Genomic DNA, 24,689 nt, shown 5'->3' on the forward strand with positions numbered 1-24,689 from the left:
GGGGAGATGCACTTTTTGTTTACATATGAGTAAAGCACAGGACATGTGAAAGAAACCTGCTGATGAAACTAGTCCAAGAGGCTCCACAAAAGTTCTTGTTGAACTGTTTTCCTCTGTACTTCAACAGTTAATGTTCAGATCCTCTTTTTAAAGAGGATGTGATGCGGTGGTGTGACCTAGCTTTAAAACAATACAGCCTCAAAATGTCTGGCTTCAAGAACTTTGGTGCATAGAAAAATGTATATTTTCCATATTTGAAGGTGATTGCATCTTTAAAAGCTCAGTTTACAAAAACATACAAAGTTAACATCAAGTAACAACAACTTATTAACATGCCCAGATGACAATTCTGAAAGGTAGAGAAGGGTTTACACCTTTTTATCAGTGTCTTTTACCAGCATGCCAGTTTTAAAGTCCTTTATAATTAAGACCTGAGTGGGCCTGATTAAAATTATTAGGTTTCTGATTTCAAATTCTAGCTGTGTATGCTAGCTTGACTGTTTCAGCTTCACAGCCACCAGCTAGCATTTAAAAGGGAATCTGTGAATGAATGAACGAATGAATGAACGAATGAATGGGCCTTAGTGAGCAGCACTTGGAAGAAAAACTGCCTGACAAATACAAGTGTCACATCACAATTTTTCCTGGTCTGTATTTTCCATTCTTGTTCCATTCCACAAAACATTGGGTTGCCATGTCACGGCTGAGGAGGTATTTTCCTTCTTTATTGCTTGTATTAATATAATCAGATATTAATCTGTGGAACAGAAGGGCTCACAGCAGGCTTTCACATTGTTTGAACTGTTGATTCTTAGTTGGGTTTGATCATGGAGGAGGCTTTAATTTTAAAGTACATTAGGCAGAGTATCTCTCCAACAGGTTTTTTTTCCAAGACTGTCAGTGGCATTGCAGAAGGTGCTGGTGAAAAGTTTTGTGACATGAACTGGTAATATCTTCAAATGTAAAGTTAAACTCATGAATGAAAAGAGCTGCCAAGGAAGTGGTATAGTCATCTTAAATGATGCAGTGAGAAAAGGGTTGCTTATTTAGATTGCCAGAATTGTACCTTTGCTATGATTTCTGTCATTATCACTGCTCTCTTTTTCTGTTTTCCACTGCAACTGGGATTTAGTTAAAAAATTACTTCATAAGATATGGACTTCGTCTGTTTTGGAGTTTGTGGATGTGTAGTTTAGAACTAAGTCAGATTTTGCTGTAAATGTTGTGACAGCTGTGTAGGGGAATGACAGAAATAAGTAATAAGATTTATTTGGGAACTTTATCTTTCCATCTTACTGCAAACTTCTTTTAATCACTTTTGCTTATCAGATTACCTAACCTAACAGCATAAAACAGGTGGCCCACAGTTTTATAATTTACATACAATCACTTGATTTTTTTAAAATGCCAAGCAACCCTTTGGCTAGCAGATACTCCCTTCCAATGTTGTTTGGTTTGATATTTGACATCATCCTAACACCAACTTGTAATTGTGGTTTTAGAATCATTGAATCATGTTTCATGTTGAAAGGGACTTTAAATATCTAGTTCCAGCCCCCCTGCCAGGGGCCAAAACACCTTCCACTAAACCAGGTTGTTATAAATATTTATAAATAAAAATATATCTGTATCTATATTTAAAATACTTTCACTATAGGCATTTTGCTGTCTTGAAGCTTAAAGGTGAGACTTTGAAAATATTATTGAATTATTTGTATTACAAAAGGTGCAGAAGTAGACTGGGTTTGTGGTCTTTCCATTAGCTGCTGTTCTGCTGCCACATTGAAAATCTGTATAAAGGTCCATTGCCTCCTAACAGACCACTTCTGCTACATGGGAGCTTTATTTCCTCACATATATCAATGTATTTTTCAGTAGTAAAGATAATTGAAATGTAAGATTATTTTAGAAATTTTAATATTTTTCTTTCTCATTGCACTGGTGAATCTTAAACCCTTTACTCTTTCACAGGTGTATCTACATCAGCAGTTAAAGTTGCCTCTACCAGACTACCTTCCCCAAAAGGTTTGGTTGGGAATCCAACTCAGATCTTAGCACAGTTTCCCAAACAGCATCAGCAGTCTCCCAAACAGCAGCTGCACCAAGTCCAGCAGGCCCAACAGCAGCAGCAGCAGCAACCGCAGCAGCAGCAGCAGCAGCTGGTGCCGTGTTCTGTAGCCCAGCAGCAGCCACAGCAATCTCAGCTGCCAGCTGGCATCAAGCCCACCATTCAGATCAAACAGGAATCAGGTAGTTGGAGTTCATCTTGGGTCACATTGATGAGGTCTGGCTGCAACTCAGGAAAGCAGGGCAGAATTCTGCCCCAAAGTGTTTATGGGGGAGTGGTCATGAAGGCATGATGTCTTGAGTACAGGATTTAGCTTCAAACATGAATATAAGTAGATAGTGAAGGATGTTTTAATGTTTTCAAGTAGCACTAATTAAAAAACTTGGTTCTTTCACTTTTCTTATTTGGTTCAGGTACTACAGACCATGCTTTAGGTATATGTGTTTTTATCTTAGAGGTTGAGAGGTATGTAAATAACTTCAAAAATAATATGGTTGGCAACCTGAAACACACCAGTTTTCTGAAGATCCAAGAGTTGTTCAACTATATCACCTGGAAAAAGAAGTTACTCCATGTTTTAATTATTTTCTTTGGTCCAGAAATCAAGATGTACTTTTGAGGTACTTGTCAAAACAAATACAGTTAGATCTGGAAGTTAGACTGGATTCTTTTTGTGATATTGATTCATTCAGCTGACTTTGGGCAAGTCATGTTATCTTTCTTTCTTGGCTTTTCTCTGCTGTAGCACATAGTTTTTATCTCAGCAAGAAGTAGTAAGAAACAAAGTTTGCAAAGTTAACCAGTTCTCAAATAAGTGCTATAAAAGTGCAAAGTATTTTTATTTATATTAATATAAACTCAGTATTTTATTTTAATCCTGTCAGTAAAATTCTTATTTTATATCATACTGTTTAGATAAAACAATTAAAATAGACCATAGAATGAAAAAATAAACAGCCCTACTCCTGTCCTTTGATAAAACTGCCAACTCCTGTCCTTTGATAAAACTACCTTTTGGATATAGGACCTACTCCTGTCCTTTGATAAAACTACCTTTTGGATTATAGGACTACTGCTTAAGAGAAATAGTAGCTACTAATTAAGACATAAAAAAGACTTCCAGCCACTGAACAGTATCAATGTGAACTTCATTTCCTCAACTTCTACAATGAATTTAGGCTCATTGTGCTTCTTAGTTAAAAGTTTCTTTGGGAAACCATCTGATACCAATTCTTTCTGGAAGATGTGAACCAGTTTTCATGGAGACTTTACTTTTTATCCAGTTTTGTGTTTGGATGATGCAGAGACTTCAATTTCTCTTTCAGTTTGGAGCTTACTTGCTCTGTACTGCTTTTATAGTCAGTGTAGAGAAAGAAACCATCTCTGGAGGATGTTCCACATCTCAAGTGGAACAAGACTTTTCACCTAGGAATACTTGTGTACAGACATAAGTGCTTCATCTAGATGAGATTCATTCAGGCTGTATGTTCCATGGCATTTAGCCACCACAATGCAATGCATTTACCTCATCATGGAACAGATCATAAGATGCACATCTCCTGGATGTACTTTTGAACAGATGTGAGTTCACTGGTTTGCAACTGAGAAGTGAATCTCACAGAGGTACCATTCCCCAACATAAAATGAAGAGAGAGGGAGGAGAATCCTGGAGGTACTAAGGTGCCCTCATTCTTACTGATCTACTCATAGCTTAAGCCAAATTTCTTTGTGGCTTTAAGATAACAAGTAAATCAAGGGGAAAGAGAGCAGTTTACTTAAAGTAACCTTCCCTAGCCAGTGTCACAGTTGCTTCCTTATAGTCACTAATACTCCTTGTGCAGTATTTTTTTTAATTTATTCAGGATGGTAAAGTTTGTCTAGGCTTATGACACATTAGGATTTATAGACTGAATTGATGAAGAATTACTTTGCTTCTAGATGGTTCATTGTATATGAACCTATTCAGTCTTGGTTGTAACCTGTTGGCTCCTGGGAAAGTTCTGGTTTTTTGTATCATGGACCAGGAAAAATTAAAAATAACGTCAACAAATCAGTGATGGAATAGACAGTGGAAGTAGGAACTGAAACAGGCACATGAAAGGCAAAGATGATGACTTTCTTGGTATTGCAAAACAAACAAAACCCAACCAAAACTAAGAAAGAAAAAAAAAACAAAAAAACAACCCACTAAAAATTAAATAATTTTTTTCATTATGAAGAATATATGGGCTCAGAATTGAAGCCTTCTGGGGCTACTTGCCCACTAGGCCTTGGTCTGAGAAAGCATTTCAGAAAGTAACTTATCGTGCCTGTGTTTTAACAGTGACCTTTCTCCTTTCCTAGGTGTTAAAATAATCACTCAACAGGTGCAGCCCAGTAAAATCCTTCCCAAACCAGTTACAGCGACCTTGCCCAGCAGTAGCAATTCACCCATTATGGTGGTTAGCAGTAATGGGACTATCATGACAACTAAACTGGTCACTACTCCCACTGGTAAGTTATGGCTCTGAGAAGGGAAGGGAGGGTAAATCCAGACATACAGGTGATCAAGCATGGTTCCCTAGGGTTAAAAAAAGGCACTTACCTCTTCTAAACAGTGGGCACACCAGCACATTCACAATCCTGTTGTTATTTATTCCAGATCAGGATTTTTCCACTCAGTGCTCTTTTATTCCACTGTTTGAATTGGTACACAAAAATACCATTGTTCCTTCCCCACCGGGTTTATTTTAAAGGAAGTTTTATGCAATCTACACAGATACTTTGCACTTCTGTAGTACCTTATATTGCATGATTTATACTGGTTTAACTCAAGCAGACAGGTCAGCACCGTTCCTGTTTTGCATAGATGGACTTCAAAAGACATGTGACTTGCTCATAGTCCTGCAGTGAATTTATAAAAAGACCAGTAAATTAAAATTTAAGCTCCCAGTGTTTTTCTGAGCATCTAGTTGTATTTGTGTTTCTAATAGATAATAGTGCAGACTGTTCTGATTGTAAACTTGCATGAGGAAAACTTAAAAGGTAGCTTTTTCCTGGTTTTCAGAAAACTCTTAATTTCCTTTTTTTTTTTTTTTAGCGTGGGCTGGGAATATTAGAACCATGAAATTGTTATGATTGGAAAAGCCCTCTAAGATCATCTAGTCTGACCATTAACCCAGCACCACCTTGTTCACCACTAAAAACCTTGTCCCAGGTGCCACATTTACATGGCTTTTGGTAATGCTTCCAGGGATGTTGGTTCCACCACTTTCCTGGGCAGCTTGTTCCAATGTCTGACCGCCCTTCCCATGAGCAATTTTTTTCATAATATCCTACTTGAACCTCTCCTGGTGCAACTTGAGGCCATCTCCTCATGTCCTTAGCATAAACTAATGGTTAATGCTCTGTTTATAACTTTTAAAGTACTCCACACATACATTTTTGAGTGCATTAGAAAAAAGAAACGTTTTGCAGTTCATTTAGTTGGTAAAATCTGTACTGTGCTCTCTTGGATGTGAACACATCTTTCTTGATGAAACAAACTGCATTCCTCTGATATTTAGCAATCAAGGGCACTATCTGCAGCATTAGAAGCAAAATGGAATTTCAGTGTTTCTGTAGGTGTTGCTATTTTTGAACAAGTTTCTTTTGTGGACTCAGTTCTCTTTGCATTCAGAAAAGGACTAGTTCTGAAAACCAGCATTTATGCTATGTTGAGAGGTTTCTTTTGTGCTGCTGTATGCTAAGTCCATAAAATAGCATCATCACTGTAAATCATATTTTTTTCTAAGGGTATTACTTAAACTAATCATTGGTGGTTCTCTTTGTTTATCTATCATATAGAAGTGTCATTCTTGAGAGGAAGGGATGAGTTCTGGTAGTGTCATCAGATGCCTGACTCCTGGGCATCTAAGGGAGTAAGAGGCAAATCTACAGGGAGAATCTGCACATCTACTGAAAATTACAGTCTTACACACAAGGAGATGAATTCAAATAAGGCAGTCATGGAACATTTGTTAAAATACTCAGAAGACTGTTATATTCAATTTAAATTTAGTATATACTTGAATATTGCTCTGTGAATTTAAAAATTACTAGAAGAATTTTAAAGGATGGTAATAGATTGCAGGATGGGATATCTTTGAATAAATTTGACACTTTTCTCCTAAACTAACATATTTTTCCACAAATATTAGTAGAGGATTGTGTTGTAACAGTGGACTTTTTTCTCTCTCTCTCTTTAAAACAGGAACTCAAGCAACTTATACACGGCCAACAGTGAGCCCCTCTCTGGGAGCTCGGATGGCTGGAACTCCAGGGGCTGCTACTTATGTGAAAACTACAAGTGGTAGCATCATTACTGTAGTACCAAAATCACTGGCTACTCTAGGAGGAAAGATCATCAGCAGTAATATTGTTTCTGGTAGGCATATGAGTACTGTTGTTACTGGTAAGACTTTTATTTCAAAAGTAACTTTGGGCTTGCTTTAATTGTTCAGGGCTTTTCTGTGGGTTACATGCTCGAATAGTTATTAGAGCCTTTATTGGAGAATTCAGAAGGAAAACAGCTGAGCATGAAGAAGAAGGTAATAGGTAGAAGTTTGAAGGTGGAGTGTTCTTAAGGATTGTGGTAGTTCTTGTGTTTAAGAAGGAAACAGCAAATGTGAAGGAAAACTAGGAGGAAAGAGAAATGTGGGGTGGGGACTAGTATGTTGTACAGAGGACAGAAAGATCAGAAAACACTATTGGCCCAAATTCAAAACATTTTATATTCTCAGTGCTGCCCTTCTCTGTTCCACTGCATATTCAAAGAACCAGAATAAAAATGGACTGTGTATGTTAAATTCAGCTATGCAGTCTCCACCTTATTTTGATATTTTACCAGCCTGTCTTTCCTTTAGGCCATGTTCTGCCTTAAGCTTTCCCTCCCAGCTTTACACAGACCGTGCTGGTTGTCTTTGTTAGTCTGCTGATTAGCCATTAGTCTCCTTGCTGGTTATGTGCTTGCTACAGGTTGCCCCTAGAAGCTGTGGCTGCCCCAACCCTGGAAGTGTTCAAGGCCAGGTTGGATGGGCTCGGAGACCTGGTGTAGTGGAAGATGTCCCTGTCCTTGACAGGGGTGGAACTGGATGAGCCCAAACCACTGGGTGGTTCTATCATATCTGAAGATAGGGTTTTTTTGAGACCAGGACCAAGCACACTAATAGTAGTGACAATTTGTTGTATATGTTTAGGACTTCAGCTTTGTTTAGCAAGGACTCGACATGGCACCAGCCAGCTCCAGTCACTGCAAGGTGCTGCACAAGCTATCCAGTAAACACACTCTTGGACTGTAATCTGGTAGAGCAGTTTTACAGGTTTTGATTTCCACAGAATTAAATTTAGTGATGATACAGCATCTTCTTTGGCAACAAGGAACTTTTTTTAGCCTATTGTTGGTGTGGTGAATTGCTAAGACAATTTCTAAGTCTTGTAATGAATTATACACTAGTGGAAGTATTCTCCTGAGCAGCAGCTTATGTGGGGAAACCTGTAAGTGATCTTGATGAGGATAATAATGGTTGTCCTGAAAGAACATACGTTTGGAAATCATGCCTGCTTTTTTCTTTTTGTTTGCTTAATAGTTTTTGCTAAGGGAGCAGTCTTTAAATGCCTGTGTAGTCAGTAGGATTAAATAAAACAATCTTGTCTCAGCATGTCTTCCCTTTCTCAGAATTGGTAGAATTGTTAATCTGAAATAGGTTGTGAGGAATCTACAGGCATGACTAATGAGTAGAAGGTAATAAAGGGTTAGGGTTGGGTTAGGGTTAGGGTTGTGACTTGGGTTTGCAGCGCTGTTGTGACTGAATGGTGCTTTCCTCTGGAGAAAGGAGAAATTGTTGATAAAAAGCTGTCTGTGTAGATACTGCAATGGCAGTTTGATAGCACTGATGGCTGATTCCAGTGTATGTACTTTTGTAGACTGTGGAAGGCTGACCAGAATTACCTGTCAGTGCAGGTAACTAAAAACCTAATAAAGGGAATGGAACTAATTAAATACTAACATAGGAACAGAAATAGCCAGGTCAGCTCTTCAAAAAACAAACAAACAAAACCACACAAAAAAAACCAAAACAAGACAAAAAAAACCTCCAAAACAACTAACTAAAAAATAAAAAAAAAATCACAAACGAAAAAAGAAACACAAACCAACAAAAATCACAAAACCAACACACTTCTAAACTTAGCTTTTATGGACTGGTTGTGAAACAATAGCATACTTTTCTTTTTTCCTTCTTTCAATCCACTACTCATCACTTACATTACAACAGGAAGAGGTGGTGTTTCTCTTGACTGGAGATACATCCTTAGTACATAGATTCTTCTGCAGAGGTCATCTGTATACACAGAGGAGTATTTGTCTGTGCAAATAGGACCTTGAGTTTAGTATTGATGATGTCCTTATCTCACCCTAAGGCCAGCCTTTGAAAAGTTCTACATGTTTGCTTGAGAAAGCCATGCTAGTCTGCTCTGTGACTTGTGAGAAGGGGTTGCCTGCCCTAACGTAGAATACATTATGTTCCCCTGGGCACAGCTGTTTTTACTGTAGGTGAAAGATCTGTTGAGTTGGCATGTAATCTTTCCTTGTTGAGTTGGGTGACATGAATTTGCATTCCAGATGCTGCTGGTTTCTTGATGTGCTTGTGTCAGATGTAAATACAATGATTCCTCTGTAGCTCACCAACTTCTGTGGTGAAGGGAAATATACAAAATGTGGTAAACTGCACTTTTTTTTTTTTCTTCCCCACAAAAATTTAGGAACTACGACCAAAATCACTACAATTCCAATGACATCGAAACCCAATGTGATTGTTGTGCAAAAAACTACTGGAAAAGGAACGACAATTCAAGGGCTTCCAGGCAAAAATGTTGTCACAACGTTGTTGAATGCTGGGGTAAGTAATTGTTTCAAGTCTCAAATCACGAGCCTGGTGACAAGCTGTGTGGTGGCTGCTGCTTGTCCTCCATTCTGCTAAAGGCTCAATTAAAAGCAAACTGTGCATGAGCTCCTTAACAAATCCAGCATGCCTTGATGTCAGGGATCTTTAAAAACTTACTGTGGTTTACAGAATATGCTGAAAGCAAACTGGGGATGTTTTCAAAGATAAAGGAAAATATAAACTTTAGAGCTTTTTTCCCATGGATAATGATTTTGTATTGCTGAAGCAGTAAAGTAGATGAAAATTACTAGAATTTAGCCTGTCTGCTCAGTGAGAACCAGGCTCCTGTATTAATAATGTGCATCTCCAGCCAGTTTTTGTTTGGGTATAAAGGGCAGAAATAAAGTGTGTCTTCACAGTAGGGGAACCACTTTCAGTTAATATGGTGTGTAACATTGAGCATCCTGTGCCCTGGGTACTGCACACTGGTGAATTATTTTTTGGATAAACTGAGGTATACCTAAGAATAAAATCAAGTTTCTGGCATCAACTGAGCTTATCTGTAAATACTAGTAAATAAAAATTATCAATGTTCCTAGATAAAACTGTGAGATTTAATGCCTTATTCCCATAAAATTTAAAAGGCTGCTTGAGTAGCAGAACTACTGAAAGATTTTTTTTAATATTTTATGATTTTTTTTTTAAGTTTTGAACTTCCCTCGTTTTAGAATTAAAGTGTTTGCAGACAAGTGGAAATATTATGTTACACATTAGTAGCTACCAAAATTGGATGGTATTTTTGAAACAAGTATGGTTTGGGGGATTTCCAGCTATTTCATGGATATTGGTAGGAAGTGGCTATTACTGTGTTACTCACTTGGTTTGTTACTGTGCAGCACTTAAAAAAAAGCATGCTCAATGTATTTGGTCTTCTTGAGCTGTCAGGAGTCTAGACATATGTAAACACTGTTCTGTAGTAGAATGATTCCTGTGAAACTGCTGTAAGTCTGGATTTTTTGATGAAGTGAACTTTTAATTGAAAAAAAGTCCATACATAATTAATGTCTTGGTCCTGAAGACAATGCAAAAATCTATATTTAAATGATTTTTTTAGAATCTCAGCTCAGGTTTTGTAGATGTCTTGCCAAAGTTAGTGTTAACAGAAATTGGTGGTCTTAAAAAAGCATTTGTGAAGGATGTGAAGAAAGTTCCAGTTTTAAAAACTTCACGTCTTTCAGTTACTTCTTTTTATTCACCCCTTCAGAGCTGCTTGAAAGATAAGGTAATGAAAAAGTGGATTTTGGTAGCTTTTTCCATTCAAAACCATAGGGTTTTTTGTTCTTGGTCATCTAATGTATTTTCCATCCAATAAATCTAGTTGTAGCAGCAGATTTATTTCATGGTACACACACTCACATATAACTGTATTTTTTTTTTTGGAAAATTGGGTCTCACCGAACAATTCCATTAAGTTAATCTGTAAACTTTGACTTCTCTACAGGGGGAGAAAACTATTCAGGCAGTGCCAGCAGGAGCAAAACCTGCTATCATCACTGCCACAAGACCCATCACAAAAATGATTGTTACACAGCCAAAAGGAATAGGGTCCACGGTCCAGCCAGCCACCAAAATCATCCCAACTAAAATTGTTTATGGTCAACAAGGGAAAACACAGGTACAGTGAGGACCCCTTTCTGTCTTGGAATGTGCCCCTAAATTTTAATGGGAAGTAAATTATTTTTCAATGTGTTTCGTCATTTGTTCCAGGTTTAATATATATCTGTGGGGAATGAGACTTAGTGGCGTAATGAGGTGGCCTCAATCCTGATTTCTCAAGCACAGTATCTGCATTTTGTTAGCTTTTTCTGAAGGCCTAGAGCAAGCCAAAAGAATTTACTAAGCCTTTTCTGGAGCTGAAACTGGCCATGGCTCCAGATACTTGTTTACATTTTACAGCTGATGGTGAGACCATTAGAAATAAAGATGCAGAATCTGGACATAAATCATTTATCAAATCTGAGGTTTTATTGAAGTTTATTTTCTGCTTAATACCTGTTCTGGCTGTCCCTGCAACCTTGTGTAGTTGGTGGGGCTGTATACAGAGAATCTGGCTTATTTCTGGATGCTTTCAGTTTCAGCTTTTTCTCTGGCTGCACTTAGTATTTGAAAGAACTAAGCTTTTATGAGATGTAACATTTTGTGTGTTTTGGTTGTTCAAGACTGTATTTATTGTGGAAGTGCTTGTCCTTATCAATGCAGTGCATGTTCCAGCTCACTTGCATAGCTTTCTCTTATCACACTAGTTTTATCTAGTCCTGAAAAATAACTGTTTAGTGGTTTATTGTGTTAAACACTTCAAATTACTGAGTGAAAAGTACATTCTTGTGCATTGCCATTTACTTGGACTTTATGGTTTAATAATCAAAGTTGCTGAATTTAGAGGTAGACTTTCTAAGTAAAATATTAATGTTATGTAGGTGGTGTACATAGATCTGAGTGGCACCCTGTACTCTGATTGCTCAGATCTGTTTTCTTCAGTGCTTTTACTATAAACAAAATTTACCTTTCTGATTAGGTCCTCATAAAACCAAAGCCAGTGACATTTCAAGCAACAGTTGTGAGTGAACAAACCAGACAGCTGGTGACTGAAACGTTACAGCAGGCTTCAAGGGTAGCAGAGACAGGAAACTCATCTCTCCCAGAAGTGAAAGAAGAACCCCAAACCTACACTGACAGTAGTTCTTCTTCTACAGAGTCTTCCCAGAGCTCTCAAGGTCTGTGTTGGTGTCACATAATGTATGAGTGGACTGTCTTCCAAGCATGCCAGCTTGCTCCAGAGAGCTCTGTGTCTCCTTTTAGCACAGGTTTCACCCCATCTGTTTGCAGTGAAGCACTGTTGTTCCCTTACTTTTATACTTTTCTTTCTTTTGAGCTACTTTCTGTATGCTTTCATTAATCCTGAAAAGTGATGATAAAGGTGTCTTGGTGGGCTCCAATTTGCTGTTACAGTGCAACCTGTTCCCTCTTCCTGCAGAGCCTGCCAGATGTAGGCAGGGTAGCAAGTTATGGAGGTTATTTTGGCAGTCCATGCTCTGCCACTGTCTTTCCAGATTGCATCAAAGCATCTCTCTGCTGCATGTCTGAATGCTGCCATGGGACCAGCACAAATCTTGGTCCTTTTATAGATGTGTACATGCATCAGGACATTTATCAGACATGCAGTCCTGGTAGAAATTCCGCCCTGGCTTCAAGCCATGATACAGATCCAGCTCTTTGTGTGTAAGAGGAACAATAAATAATAGGGCATAAACAAAAGCCAACCTGTATTCATGGAGTGACCATGAAGCAAGTTTTTCAGTGACACCTTTGTACTTTTCTATATAATTCTGTAACTATTGGTCTATATGGCCATCTAAGTAAGTTTTTAAAAAGTTCTGAAAATTCAACCAACTTACCAAAATTTAGGTGCTGTTAGTTCAGAATGCTGATCACCTGAACTGCTAAAATCTTCTGGAAAAAAAGTTCAATCCAAGGCAAATTCAACATACAAAGAAATCTGCTTGATTTTTCAAACAAAATCTTTTACAAAAAATTAAGGTACAGAACTTCTGATTTTTTGCTGGAAACTATTCATAATATCAACAGTGTTTTACTTCAAGAATCAATAGAAATAGAAACTAAAGTGTTGCAGCCTTGGCAATGTTCAAAACTAATAAGTAATGAGTAATTTGGTGTTAATTTTGAATTCTCACTCTGGTTTAAAGCAAGAAGTTGGATGAGAGCCCTCCAACCCAAAATGGTTGTATGATGACTTGAACTGGCACAGGTTGCCCAGAGAAGCTGTGGCTGCCTCATCCCTGGAAGTGTCCAAGGCCAGGTCAGACACAGCTAGGAGCAACCTGGTCTAGTGAAAGGTGTCCCTGCCCTTGGCAGGGGGTTGGAATGCGATGAGCTTTCAGGCTTCTTCCAACCCAAACCATTCCATGATTTTATGATGTGCCTTTGGTTTTTTGCAAACAGATTCTCAGCCTGTAGTCCATGTGATTGCTTCAAGAAGTCAAGATTGGTCAGAACATGAAATTCCTGTGGACACAAACCCTACAATAATTTACCAGGACGTATCCAGCGAATCTCAATCAGCTACTTCCACAATAAAAGCTTTGCTGGAACTTCAGCAGACAACAGGTCTGAAAACCCATGAGATTGTTTAGGATAACTTCAGAGGTTATTTTTTGCTTAAGCAGGCTTTTGTAATAAGTTTTGTAGTTGAAAAGCACTTACCTGAATCAACATAATTCCTCTTTTTTATCCTGTATCAGTTTGTTTGCATCTACAATGTTGACTATATTTAATTAAACTGGTACATCTATATTGTATATTTATTTTATTATGAAGGTTTATATATCGGAGGTTGATTTTATGCTTTGTCTTTCTTCTAAAGCAGTGAAGGAAAAGTTGGAATCAAAACCAAGGCAGCCTACCATTGACTTGAGCCAAATGGCTGTTCCAATCCAGATGACTCAAGAAAAGAGGCATTCTCCAGAAAGTCCTTCAATTGCTGTTGTAGAGTCAGAACTAGTGGCTGAATATATCACAACTGGTAAGTGTCTAAGGTTAGTGTGAGGGTGGCTTTAAAGTCGAAGTCTGAGGACTTAATTTTGGAGTTTTCTTACAATAGGTTTTACTTTCGTGTTTTTGCTGTAATTTTCTGTAGAGGAAATGAGTTTTTTCTTCCACTTCTGAGACCCTATGCATGGGACAGAGATTGCATCTGCCTAGCTGGGCCATAAGTGAAAATGTTTCTAACTGAAACAGAGTGGTTGCTTCAGGATAGTAGATTGAGCAGATGTTCCATTCCCTGGATGTCAAAGACAGACTGTCCCACCACCCTTAAAGGAAAATGTCTAGTAAGAAAAAAGTAGAAAATGAAGCTAGAGGAACTGTAGCCTAGTTTTTGTACATACTGAAAGGAGTCAGACATAGAGTTTGTTAAAATCCATTTAGCCCCAAGTAAAGCCAGGTGTGCATTTAGCATGGTAATGTAGCCCCAGTTTCTTCATTTTCTAGAAAGCCTTGAACTAATAAATATGCCCTTCTAAAATGTATAAGTTACTCAAATTCATCTCTTTAAATTCTTTACTCCTATTTGGACATGCATTTTGTGTAAGTCCTTTCTCTTGTCTCTCTAATGTTCCGTGCTGCCCCAGAACACTAGACATGAGCCAGTTCACATAGAGACATGAAAGGATCAGATTACCTGTTTTCCATTTTAATTTCTTAAACCCATATTGTTGGTTTCTATATTGTTTGGAAAATGAAAGCAAAAACCTGTTGAAAGTCTACATTGGGAAAGAGAAATAAAACTTAATTGTATTAAACTGTATTACTACATATCTGTAGCTCCATGATTTTAGTGCTAAATGTCTAATCTGATACTTTCATTTTGTTCTGTACCTCCTCCCCTTGCTCCCATTCCTTGAATGGCCTGAATTTAAGTTGTGTGAAATTTGGGCTGGGGGGATGTTATTATTTTTCTTTTAAATACCACTTACTGTATCTGGCTTCAATTTCAAATATTTGAATTGTGCTCCCTTGGATCTCTTTTAGAAGAAACTCCAAAGTACAATAAATGGTGTTAAAGTGGTCTCCAATTAGCAGTCAAATATCTTCACTGACACAGATATTGTGCATTGAGCTTCTCTTCAAGGTTCCAGTTTTTGATGGGTCTTGCTGTGAAAGTTGATGTACAAGAGGGCCTTTTGCAGGGAGGATGGAAAATTACAGTCAGTGTCTTTGTAGACTTCAGTTCTTTTCTGTAGCTTAGAAACCATACAAAGTACAATGGCTAAAAATTTCCTGGAGATAGGGAGATACTATTTTAAATATTAGGATTTCTGTAAACTTTGATTTGAAATGTGGGAATCTTCCAGAAAAGTGCAGACTCCTGTGGGTTGGCAGCAGCAGGTTCTGCTGCAGCACTAAACTGGTTATTTTGCACTTAGATTTTTGTCCCTTCCCCCAGTTTCTCTGAACATTGCCAAGGAATGCAAGTAACTGAGTTTCTTTTTGGTTTGATTCGTGCTTCTCTGAATTTATCAGCAACCCACATAGCTATATTTTCTGCTAAAAATTCAGCAGTGAGATAGTAAAGACTCTGTAGTCTGTTGTGAAATGTCCTGCATGCACCTGGACCAAAGGAGTAGATATTTGGGAGCTGGGATTCAGAGTGTGCTTCCTCATGAGATGAAGGGAGCAATTCACACATCTTAGTGTCACCATTTTTTGTCTGTCTGCAGACTCAGGAAGACAACACTGTATTGGGTCACATTCGGAAGAATATCTACACAACCATATAGGTTAGAAACTTTATTTTTAAATTAAGTTTTCAATTGTGTAGGAATTGTTGGGAGATATCCAGGATAAATCTGGCACAGCATGCAGGCCAGTATTGATGTAAACCAACTTTCGTGGAGTGAGAAAGTAAAATTACCATATTAATTCAAAATTTGACCTTTCTTTAAAAGAGAAAGAAGACCTCTCAGGAAGGTCACTAGAAACTTTTTAATTTTAAGTTATGTTACAACTGAATTTAAACTTTGCTTGTTCTCCTTCAGTGATTAAATACTTTGTAACTAAGAAATTAACTTCCACAAATATTTGCATGTTTGTATGGACAGACATAAAGAGATTCATATCTTACCACTGACTGGAATATTGAATTTTTTTTTTATTTTGGTTTTTTTTTCTTAGCAGCACATTATTTTTCTATCAATCCACTGTTTAATTACAGGCCTATCACTATAGCTCTGTAACTCAAGCTAGCTCTGTTCTCAAAAGTGACATAGACCCATAACAAGGTCTACATTTTTTGATCTATAATTTCTGATCAGCCTCACTTGCTTTAATAATACCCAAACATTTTCTAATCTATTTTGCTAATCTAATCTTACTAATCTTTCAAATTTAGCTTATGCTCTGAGGAGTATTGTGTGCAGTTTATCCTTGGTAGAAACCTGGTGACCAAGGTTTACTGTTCTTAATTGCGGTCAATTGTGGACATGCTTTTAACAGTGCAAAAACCACATAATAACTTGTGTTCTACAGCAATATTCTAGTGCTGTATGAAGAACCCAGCTGAACATCAAGTACAAGCTCTGCTTGCAAAATTGTTGTATTGGGAAAGGGTGGCCAGAGGAGGTTTGGACCAAGTGTGGTTACTTAGGAAACAAACAAAAGCGAAACCTCAGAGTTGCTTCTTTAAGAGGTTTCTCAGAACACATCATTAAGGTTGACACTAGCACACAGTGAAAGACATTTTCCATGCTTAGATCTTTTTCACTCATGTATGCTTTCAGTTGAAGCTTAACTGCAAAGCAGACAGTTGAAGTTCCTGCAGTTAGTTCTGGAGAAGTGCCACTGACCTCTTTACTTTCAGTCAGTCATCGGTCCCAGCCCCACCAGTCATCTCAGCCCCAGAGGACTCTGGTGCAGCACGTGGCTCAGTCACAGACAGCAACGCAGACTTCTGTTGTGGTGAAATCTATTCCTGCATCCTCCACTGGCGCCATTACCCATATCATGCAGCAGGTTGGATCCTTTCTTTTCCCAGAAGTCTATAAACAGCAGTAGGTCATATAAATTACATAGGAGCAGGGCTTATTCTGAATGTATGTATCATGGTGCTGCCACCAAAAATGTTCAGCATACAGGCAAATAAATGATTTTAATATCACTTCAATAGCCAAAGGAGAGGAGGTTTAGATTAAATATTAGAAATAAATTCTTTACTGTAGGGGTAGCGAGGCACTGGTATGGACTCCTTAGGGAAGTTGTGGATGCCACATCTCTGGAAGTGTTCAAGGCCAGGTTGGACAGGACTTGGAGCAACCTGGTCTAGTGGAAGGTGTCCCTGCCCATGGCAGGGGTGTTGGAATAGATGGTCTTTAAGGTCTTTTCCAAGCCAAACCATTCTGTGATTGTGTTTTGATGGTGAGGGTGGTTGTAGCATTACAGTGGCCTGACCTCATTAGGTTATATTGCTGTAGGGGGAAGAGGGCTGAAATGGAATCTGGTCAGTACACAGAGCACACAGTATCTTTTCCATTTGATGCCTTTAGTTTGTGAAAAGGAAAACTTCTCTGAATCAAAAACTCAGATCATATTTAGATCACGACTGTGGGAATTCCAAACTATTCAAACAAGAAGTGCAGCTTGTGGTGAAGTCTTGCTGAAGCCACTTGAATGACTTTGATCAGGACCTGCTCAACTCTGCAGTGCTTTAACTTGTGGGAACTTCAGCTGCAGTCCAGAACAGTACTGCATTAGAGTTACAGACTCATGTCAGGCAGTATATTTTTACAGGTGCATTAGGCTGTTTGATCCTGCTAACACCATTTTTCAGCGCATTTATACATTTTGGTTTACAAAGCATAGGTTGCTCGTTCCCTCAAAAAGTCAAATATTTATGTAATGCCCAAGAAAAATTGCAGTGCAATTTTGAGAAAGGAAGAAGAAGAGAGGATCTGTGCTAAAATAGGACAGCCTGTAGTTAAATGGGGCCCTGCAGAAGAAACCCTAGAGAAGATGATTAGGCTTTCTAGAGGCAAAATAAAAAAATTATTGTGCAGAGAGACTCTGGCTTGAATTAGGAGCTCCTGGCTCAGCTACCTGCTACTCTCTACTACTTCATATCCAACTGCCAGGCAACCTGAGGGAGCTTTGAGCCTCAGTCTGACACAAGTGAGATCTACATAATCCCTCGGAGGGTTAGTTTTGAAGCTCATGTTCTCACATAGAGATATACCACAGTTTAACATAATAATAATAGGTCTTGATTGCTTATGTATTGTGAAATACAAGAGTATCTTTTTATACATGCATTGGGAGTCTGGAATGGTAAAAAAAGTTAAAGTAGTCCATTTGAAACATTAAAAATTGTTTCTAGATTGTGTATTCTTACAGTTCTCTTTACTAACTTGCTCTAAATTTTTCTTCTTCTTAAGGCCTTAAGCAGTCACACTGCATTTACCAAACACAGTGAACAACTTGGAACTGAGGAGGGAGAAGTGGAAGAGATGGACACCTTAGATCCTCAGACTGGCCTGTTTTACAGATCTGCCCTGACACAATCGCAGGCACAAAAGCAGCAGAAACTGAGTCAGCCGCAGCTGGAACAGACTCAACTGCAAGTGAAAACTCTGCAGTGTTTCCAGACTAAGCAGAAGCAGACAATCCACCTGCAGGCTGATCAAATCCAGCACAAACTCCCACAAATGCCCCAACTTTCCATAAGGCATCAAAAGCTAACCCCCCTGCAGCAAGAGCAAGCACAGACCAAACCAGATGCACAGCACCCCCCACATCATATGATGGCCAAAGAAAGGCAACTCCCTACCTTAGTGGCACAGCCACAGCAAACTGTAGTACAGGTGCTTGCAGTAAAAACCACGCAGCAGCTGCCCAAACTGCAACAGGCACCAACGGCACAAAAAATCTACGTGCAACCCCAGCCCCCCCAGAGTCAAATGCAGCTACCTGCCTCTTCAGAGAAACAGCCAGCAAGCCAGGTAACGGAATATTGATAGCATGCAAAATACACGTCGCTGTTCAAGGAAAAAAAAAAAAAAATAAAACACCGACCCTGTCGCTGTAGCAGTGTTTTGTCCTGGCAAGAGAGAATCCCTCATTCCGCTGGTAGTAATTACCCCAGCAGAAGGTTGACACTAGGAGAGAGAAGCACATGTTATAGGGGAAAATCCATAGAGCTCACAAACATGTTTTGTTGGACAGTTTTTATTCATTTCAGCCACCACTGGTGTATGGAATTTGTCCCTAGTTATTTTCTTTTAATTTTTAGATAATGACACATTCGTAATTTCCATTCCCGTAGCACTTTTTATTTCTGTAGAAATAAATACGAATACACTGCAGTCTCCTAAGGCTCTCCATTGTTCCTCTTCCTTTGTAGTTTACATCTTCCTGAAGTTATATGGCTTTCATGTACAGGAGTATTTTGTTTTTCCTTGGGAGGGAAAAAGGCAGAGACTGAGGAACATGGGGAAAAAATGTATTTTAACTAACTCCAGAAAAGTACAATTTTTTTGGCCCTTTCAGGAATAGATGTGAAAACTAGCAAACATACCAGGGGGCTGTAAATCCCAAAGGAAAATTACGCTGCTGTGGTATTATACTGCTACAATCCTTATCTAGCAGCCTAAAAAGCTGCTTTTCCCTAGGCTTCAATTAACTGTTGCCCTATCATTGCTAATTCCTTTGTTAAAACACTGAGTTTCAATTGTCTTCCTAATAGCAAGTATGTTGTTTGTGCCATTCTGTCCTTGGAAATATTGATGAGGATTTCAATAAAAAATATATTAACTGTAATATGCACAACAAAAATTTGATTTTCAGGTGCAACATCTAACTGTAATGCAAGGATCCACTGTTACAGAGATAACTTTTGAGGGGCATGAGCCTCCTTTTGTTTCAAAGGTAGCAGGTGGCAGTTCTGTGCCCAAACTGGCATTGCTGGTTACCAGCCTATTTCCCATGCAGGCACCCACGGAGACATCAGTAGCAGATATATTGAGAGTGTCTATGGTGGAAGCTCAGATTGATGCAAACATAGAGCACACGGTAGTGGATCCCCCAAACAAGGCCACGTCCACTAGTACAGCTGCTAGTGAAGCAGAGTCGTCACCTTGTACCCAGGGCCCGAGGGTGGCTGCAGTAGGGATGACGGCACCTTCCATCCCCCAGCAACAGACACATACAGAATCCAGCTCAAGTCCTCCTGCTGTTGGTCCTACTTTAACAGAGAGGAAACTCGATGCACGAGGAATACCTACAACAAACCAGTTTATACACATTCAGAATATATCACAAAAGAAAGCTGAAGAGAGCTCATCAGAAATTGTTGTCCAGGTAAGAGAAGACTGAGCAAATGAGGCAAAGATTGAGCACAGCAAACACGTGTCTGATACGATGATAGTCACTGAATGATTGAGTACTTGGGGGTTTATTCCCCAGGTTTTGGTTCTGTTTCTACTCTTACCTTGTAATCAATTGCTACATTGACATGTCATTCTTCTTAATTTGGCTCAGGTTTCTCTAGTACTGTGTATCATTTACTCTGTCTCCAGTGTCTTCCTTCTGTTAAGAAAACGACCAAACTCATTTTACAAAGTACTTTCATTTGCAATGTTTAAAACTGCTTCAACACTTAGTATGGAGTTATGTGCTAGAATATTTTATATTATCAATTAAAGTTGCTTCTGAGTGTAAAATTAATGACATTGTAGGGTTTGCTTACTGGAAAGGTTCAGCAAATAAGGTCTGAAATCAGAAGAAAACTTTTTAACTTTGCTTAGGGTAAGACCACTTCTGAGATAAAATTACTATTGATCTTTAGCCTAAATGCTTTGAATCATTTCCTAACTGCTATGCTTGATATTTTCATTGATTCTGCTGCTTTAAATATGATGGTTTATGTTGTAATAAGTTGTCAGAATATCAGCTGAGGAGGTATAGAAGTCTTCCAGCTGGTATAATGTGAATCTTTGTTGACAAGTTGGCATGGCATATGTTCACGCAAATGGTAGTGTGGATTGAAATTGTTTTAATATGTATCATGTTTGTGTTACAGTGAAAATACTTTTGATGTGGAAAACAATTTGTGTATAGAGATTTCAAATTTTTCATGATACTTTGTGAAGTCTTTACTGGGGCTAACTTCTCTTTTGTAGAAATTACCAGTTCTGTATTCATTTTTAGTCCTCCTTATATAGACAAAGATAGATTTCTGTTTTACTTCAAACATGTATGTTTTGAGAATTGGTGCTGTGTATCATTGTGGCATGCTATGAGCTGTTTCAAAAGTCAAATAATGCCCAGAATTTCAGTTATATAAAGTCAGAAATTTAGCTTTTTAACCTATGAAAGTACAACTAAAAATAACTAACATAATAACCATAATAATAATAATAATCTTAGAAATAAATAGCAATTGTGTTTCCTCAGTCTCTGAGCTGCAGCTCTGAGCAGGGCCAGAGCTTGAACTCTGTTGTATACAAAAACCAGAATCCTCCTGGAGTGCTTGGACAATGCACTGCCTGGTGGGATTCTTGGTGTTGTCCTGTGCAAGGCCAGGAGTTGGACTCGATGGTCCTTGTGAGTCATTTTAACTCGGGTTATTCTTTTATCACCACGTCTTGTCTAAAAAAGATCAGGCTGAAGAAAATATTATCTCTGCTTTGGGTTTGCAGAATGGTGGATGATGCATTGGTTATGCTGTCACAGACCTTTAGGGAAGATCAAAGGCCTGGGGAGCAAGATTATTCAAATTTTACCTTTAAACCCAATCCAGTGAAAGGCTGCTTTGAAGCCTCAGTTAGGGAAAATTGCCCTTGGAAACCAAATAATCCCTTTTCCACAAATCTGTGCATGCACAGATGCCTTTACCTTCAATATTGTTCATTAAACTTAAATATTTTCTTTCTTTCAGACTATCCCTCACTATCCCATCCCTTGTCACTCCAGCTCCAATGTGGTGGTGGAACCCAGCGGACTCTTGGAGCTGAACAACTTCACCAGTCAGCGCCTCGATGATGAGGAGACAGCAATGGAGCAAGATGTGGACAGTAGCACTGAGGATGGCACTGAACCCAGCCCCTCTCAAAGTTCTGTTGAACAATCCTAAGGAGTAGAGACACTGGAGTGTACTTTAAAATACCTTGGGATTTTGAGCATCCAAGATGCCCTTCTATTGTGATGTCTTAGAGCACTTTGCCTGTTAGAATTGTTCATTGGACTCTTGAAGCATCAGTAGGTTTTAACAAGACAGTATTGCAAAAGCTGAATCTTAAAAATTGTTTTGGAAAAAAAGAAGAGAAGATGTAGGTACCAAGATTTAGTAAACCTGTGACAGTGGAATGTACTCCTGTTCAAAAACAAATCTGTAATGAATTCTACAGCTTGTGCTATTGAAGCCCTTGCCCAGATACTGAAACAGCTTTAAGTGAAAAGGAATCATTATTTTGCTGTGTCTTTTTAGCTGTTGAGCAAAACACCATTAAAAAAGAAAACATATAGTAAATATTTTTCTTTTCAAATAGCATGTGAGAGAAAAAATGTCTCTGACAGTGCTGGAAAAGCCCCAGGAATTTTGGAATTGGTTGGCTTTCTTGCACTCCTGCTCACTAAAAATTTTTTTTCAGAAGCTTAAAGTATTTTTTTAAAATTCTTATTGGTGAATGTTTGGAAATAAGCAAAACTGCTAACTGGTAGCAAAGTGGATTGGCTAGTGGAGTTTTTTTTCATGCTTTACAAGAAGTAGGGTAGTAGTAGATGAGGCATTTCTTTCTGCCATAAGCATACAAAATGCTCATCTACTCTAGTTAACCTCTGATTATTTATTTAAATATGAAATTTAAAGTGGGACGAGTTGTTGAACAAAGTTCCTATGAAACAGGCAGTTGTGTTAATTCTAGTACAAACCAGGGAGAAGGAAGTACATTTTGCTATTAATCAGTTTTTCAAAATTGGGGATAAATAGTTCAACATCTTTCCAAGTTGAACTTGAGAATTTAGAAGTGAGCTAAGACTTCTAAAAATCTGTATTTTACTCTTACATGCTGTTTTTAAATTTGACCATTTGGGGAGTTTAAAAGCTTAAATGGGTATACAATGGTGAGTTTCCAAAATTAGCCTTATGCCTTGGCTTGTTGAAGCAATACATTGGGGTTTTGTGGTAGTTACAAGTCACAGAGAGCGGTTTGGGTTCAGATGGGACAAGAGAACCAGTTTTAATACGTTCTGGTAATTGACACAATACTCTTTTTTTCAAAATGTATATAAAACCACGTTTTTAACTGTTTTGTATAGATTTCATTATAAATAACTAAGCATTTTATGACTTTGACATCATTTAATTGTATATAAATGTATAAGCCTAACTGCCCACGTTTTGGTGCTGAAGTACTGTAAGTAGATTTCATCCAAAGTCTAATACAGTTTTTTGCGTCAGTCTTTTCTTTTTAAACTGTCATTTTACTGTTGATATTGTAGTTATGGTTAAATTCCAATTGGAATTTACAATACAAACCATAAAAACTGTTCTGAATTCACCTATGTTAGAACTTGCAGTAACCCCTAGAGGGGGCTCTTGGTTTTCTCTAATGTCAGTTGTCTTATAAACTAAGTCACTAGGATCTTCATATACTTCTTTTTTCCTTCTGTCTTCTTTTTCCATCAACATTAGTTTTAAAATAGTGTAGAATATAATTGTGGAGAAATGGCCTTATAAATTTGACGTGTGAATACTGGAATAGTGGGTTATGAAACTAATGATTTTTGTGTTACCTTTGTATTGAAATAAGTATTGGTTTGGATTCTGATGTCCTTAGTGCTCAGGATTGAGGAGAATAAGATGTTATAAATGAAACATTCCACATATCTTTATTTAGCAATACATTGGGGTTTTGTGGTAGTTACAAGTCACAGAGAGCGGTTTGGGTTCAGATGGGACAAGAGAACCAGTTTTAATACGTTCTGGTAATTGACACAATACTCTTTTTTTCAAAATGTATATAAAACCACGTTTTTAACTGTTTTGTATAGATTTCATTATAAATAACTAAGCATTTTATGACTTTGACATCATTTAATTGTATATAAATGTATAAGCCTAACTGCCCACGTTTTGGTGCTGAAGTACTGTAAGTAGATTTCATCCAAAGTCTAATACAGTTTTTTGCGTCAGTCTTTTCTTTTTAAACTGTCATTTTACTGTTGATATTGTAGTTAAGGTTAAATTCCAATTGGAGTAACTCAAACTGAAAAATACAAACCATAAAAACTGTTCTGAATTCACCTATGTTAGAACTTGCAGTAACCCCTAGAGGGGGCTCTTGGTTTTCTCTAATGTCAGTTGTCTTATAAACTAAGTCACTAGGATCTTCATATACTTCTTTTTTCCTTCTGTCTTCTTTTTCCATCAACATTAGTTCTAAAATAGTGTAGAATATAATTGTGGAGAAATGGCCTTATAAATTTGACGTGTGAATACTGGAATAGTGGGTTATGAAACTAATGATTTTTGTGTTACCTTTGTATTGAAATAAGTATTGGTTTGGATTCTGATGTCCTTAGTGCTCAGGATTGAGGAGAATAAGATGTTATAAATGAAACATTCCACATATCTTTATTTAGTTAAATAATAACCCTGCCAGTATGTCATTTTAGGTAGTTAAGGTTTTGATAGCTATTCAGGAGATTTTACTCGTGTTTTAATGAAACCACAGCAATCAACAAAAGTGAAGAAGTTATGCTTTAAGTTGTGAAAGTTCCACATTGCTACAGGGTGACAAAAAGTGGCTTAATACTGATGATGTTCGTGGCAGTGGACAGTCTGTTGTGCTTTGCATAAGTCAGCACAAGGAATGGTCTGTATTTCCATACCCAGTTGTGAAGGGTCCAAAGCAGGTGACACACACAGTTCTTCTGGCTTGTATCAAATTTTCATCGTCACCTGGGCTCTTGCAGTACTTTGAGTGTCCCTGGTATATGGAGGACTGGAAGGCCATGAGAATATAAGAGAGAGCAAGACTTTTCTTAAACACTTATGATTAAGAACATTGCCCTAAGTTTCAGTTTTAGGTGAAGGTATATGCTCTCCCCAGCCAAAAATAGATACCAAGAAAGAGTGTAAGGTGAATTCAACA

General features: G+C 38.0%; 1 protein-coding gene across 15 annotated transcripts in view; it reads left to right on the top strand.

The window, feature by feature from the left end:
• EMSY (EMSY transcriptional repressor, BRCA2 interacting) overlaps positions 1 to 22,975 on the top strand; it is a 42,518-nt gene extending 19,543 nt beyond the window's left edge. For 3 of the 15 annotated variants that reach the window (XM_039704432.1, XM_039704419.1, XM_039704428.1), the window contains 13 exons: positions 1,972 to 2,250; positions 4,412 to 4,561; positions 6,300 to 6,500; positions 8,849 to 8,985; positions 10,472 to 10,645; positions 11,546 to 11,744; positions 12,991 to 13,155; positions 13,412 to 13,570; positions 15,267 to 15,326; positions 16,406 to 16,557; positions 17,973 to 18,536; positions 19,525 to 19,893; positions 21,473 to 22,975. In XM_039704432.1, the coding sequence (XP_039560366.1) occupies positions 1,972 to 2,250; positions 4,412 to 4,561; positions 6,300 to 6,500; positions 8,849 to 8,985; positions 10,472 to 10,645; positions 11,546 to 11,744; positions 12,991 to 13,155; positions 13,412 to 13,570; positions 15,267 to 15,326; positions 16,406 to 16,557; positions 17,973 to 18,536; positions 19,525 to 19,893; positions 21,473 to 21,667 (2,804 nt within the window). In that variant the 3' untranslated portion in view covers positions 21,668 to 22,975. Of the gene's footprint in view, positions 1 to 1,971; positions 2,251 to 4,411; positions 4,562 to 6,299; positions 6,501 to 8,848; positions 8,986 to 10,471; positions 10,646 to 11,545; positions 11,745 to 12,990; positions 13,156 to 13,411; positions 13,571 to 15,266; positions 15,327 to 16,405; positions 16,558 to 17,972; positions 18,537 to 19,380; positions 19,894 to 21,472 lie in introns of all 15 variants that reach the window. The other 12 variants (XM_039704426.1, XM_039704430.1, XM_039704421.1 and 9 more) reach the window with 11 other exon arrangements.
• Positions 22,976 to 24,689: the final 1,714 nt, after the last annotated feature.

The sequence above is a fragment of the Passer montanus genome, unplaced genomic scaffold (assembly GCF_014805655.1).
Source record: "Passer montanus isolate IOZ18808 unplaced genomic scaffold, ASM1480565v1 scaffold175, whole genome shotgun sequence".
In the NCBI taxonomy this organism is placed as follows: Eukaryota; Metazoa; Chordata; class Aves; order Passeriformes; family Passeridae; genus Passer; species Passer montanus.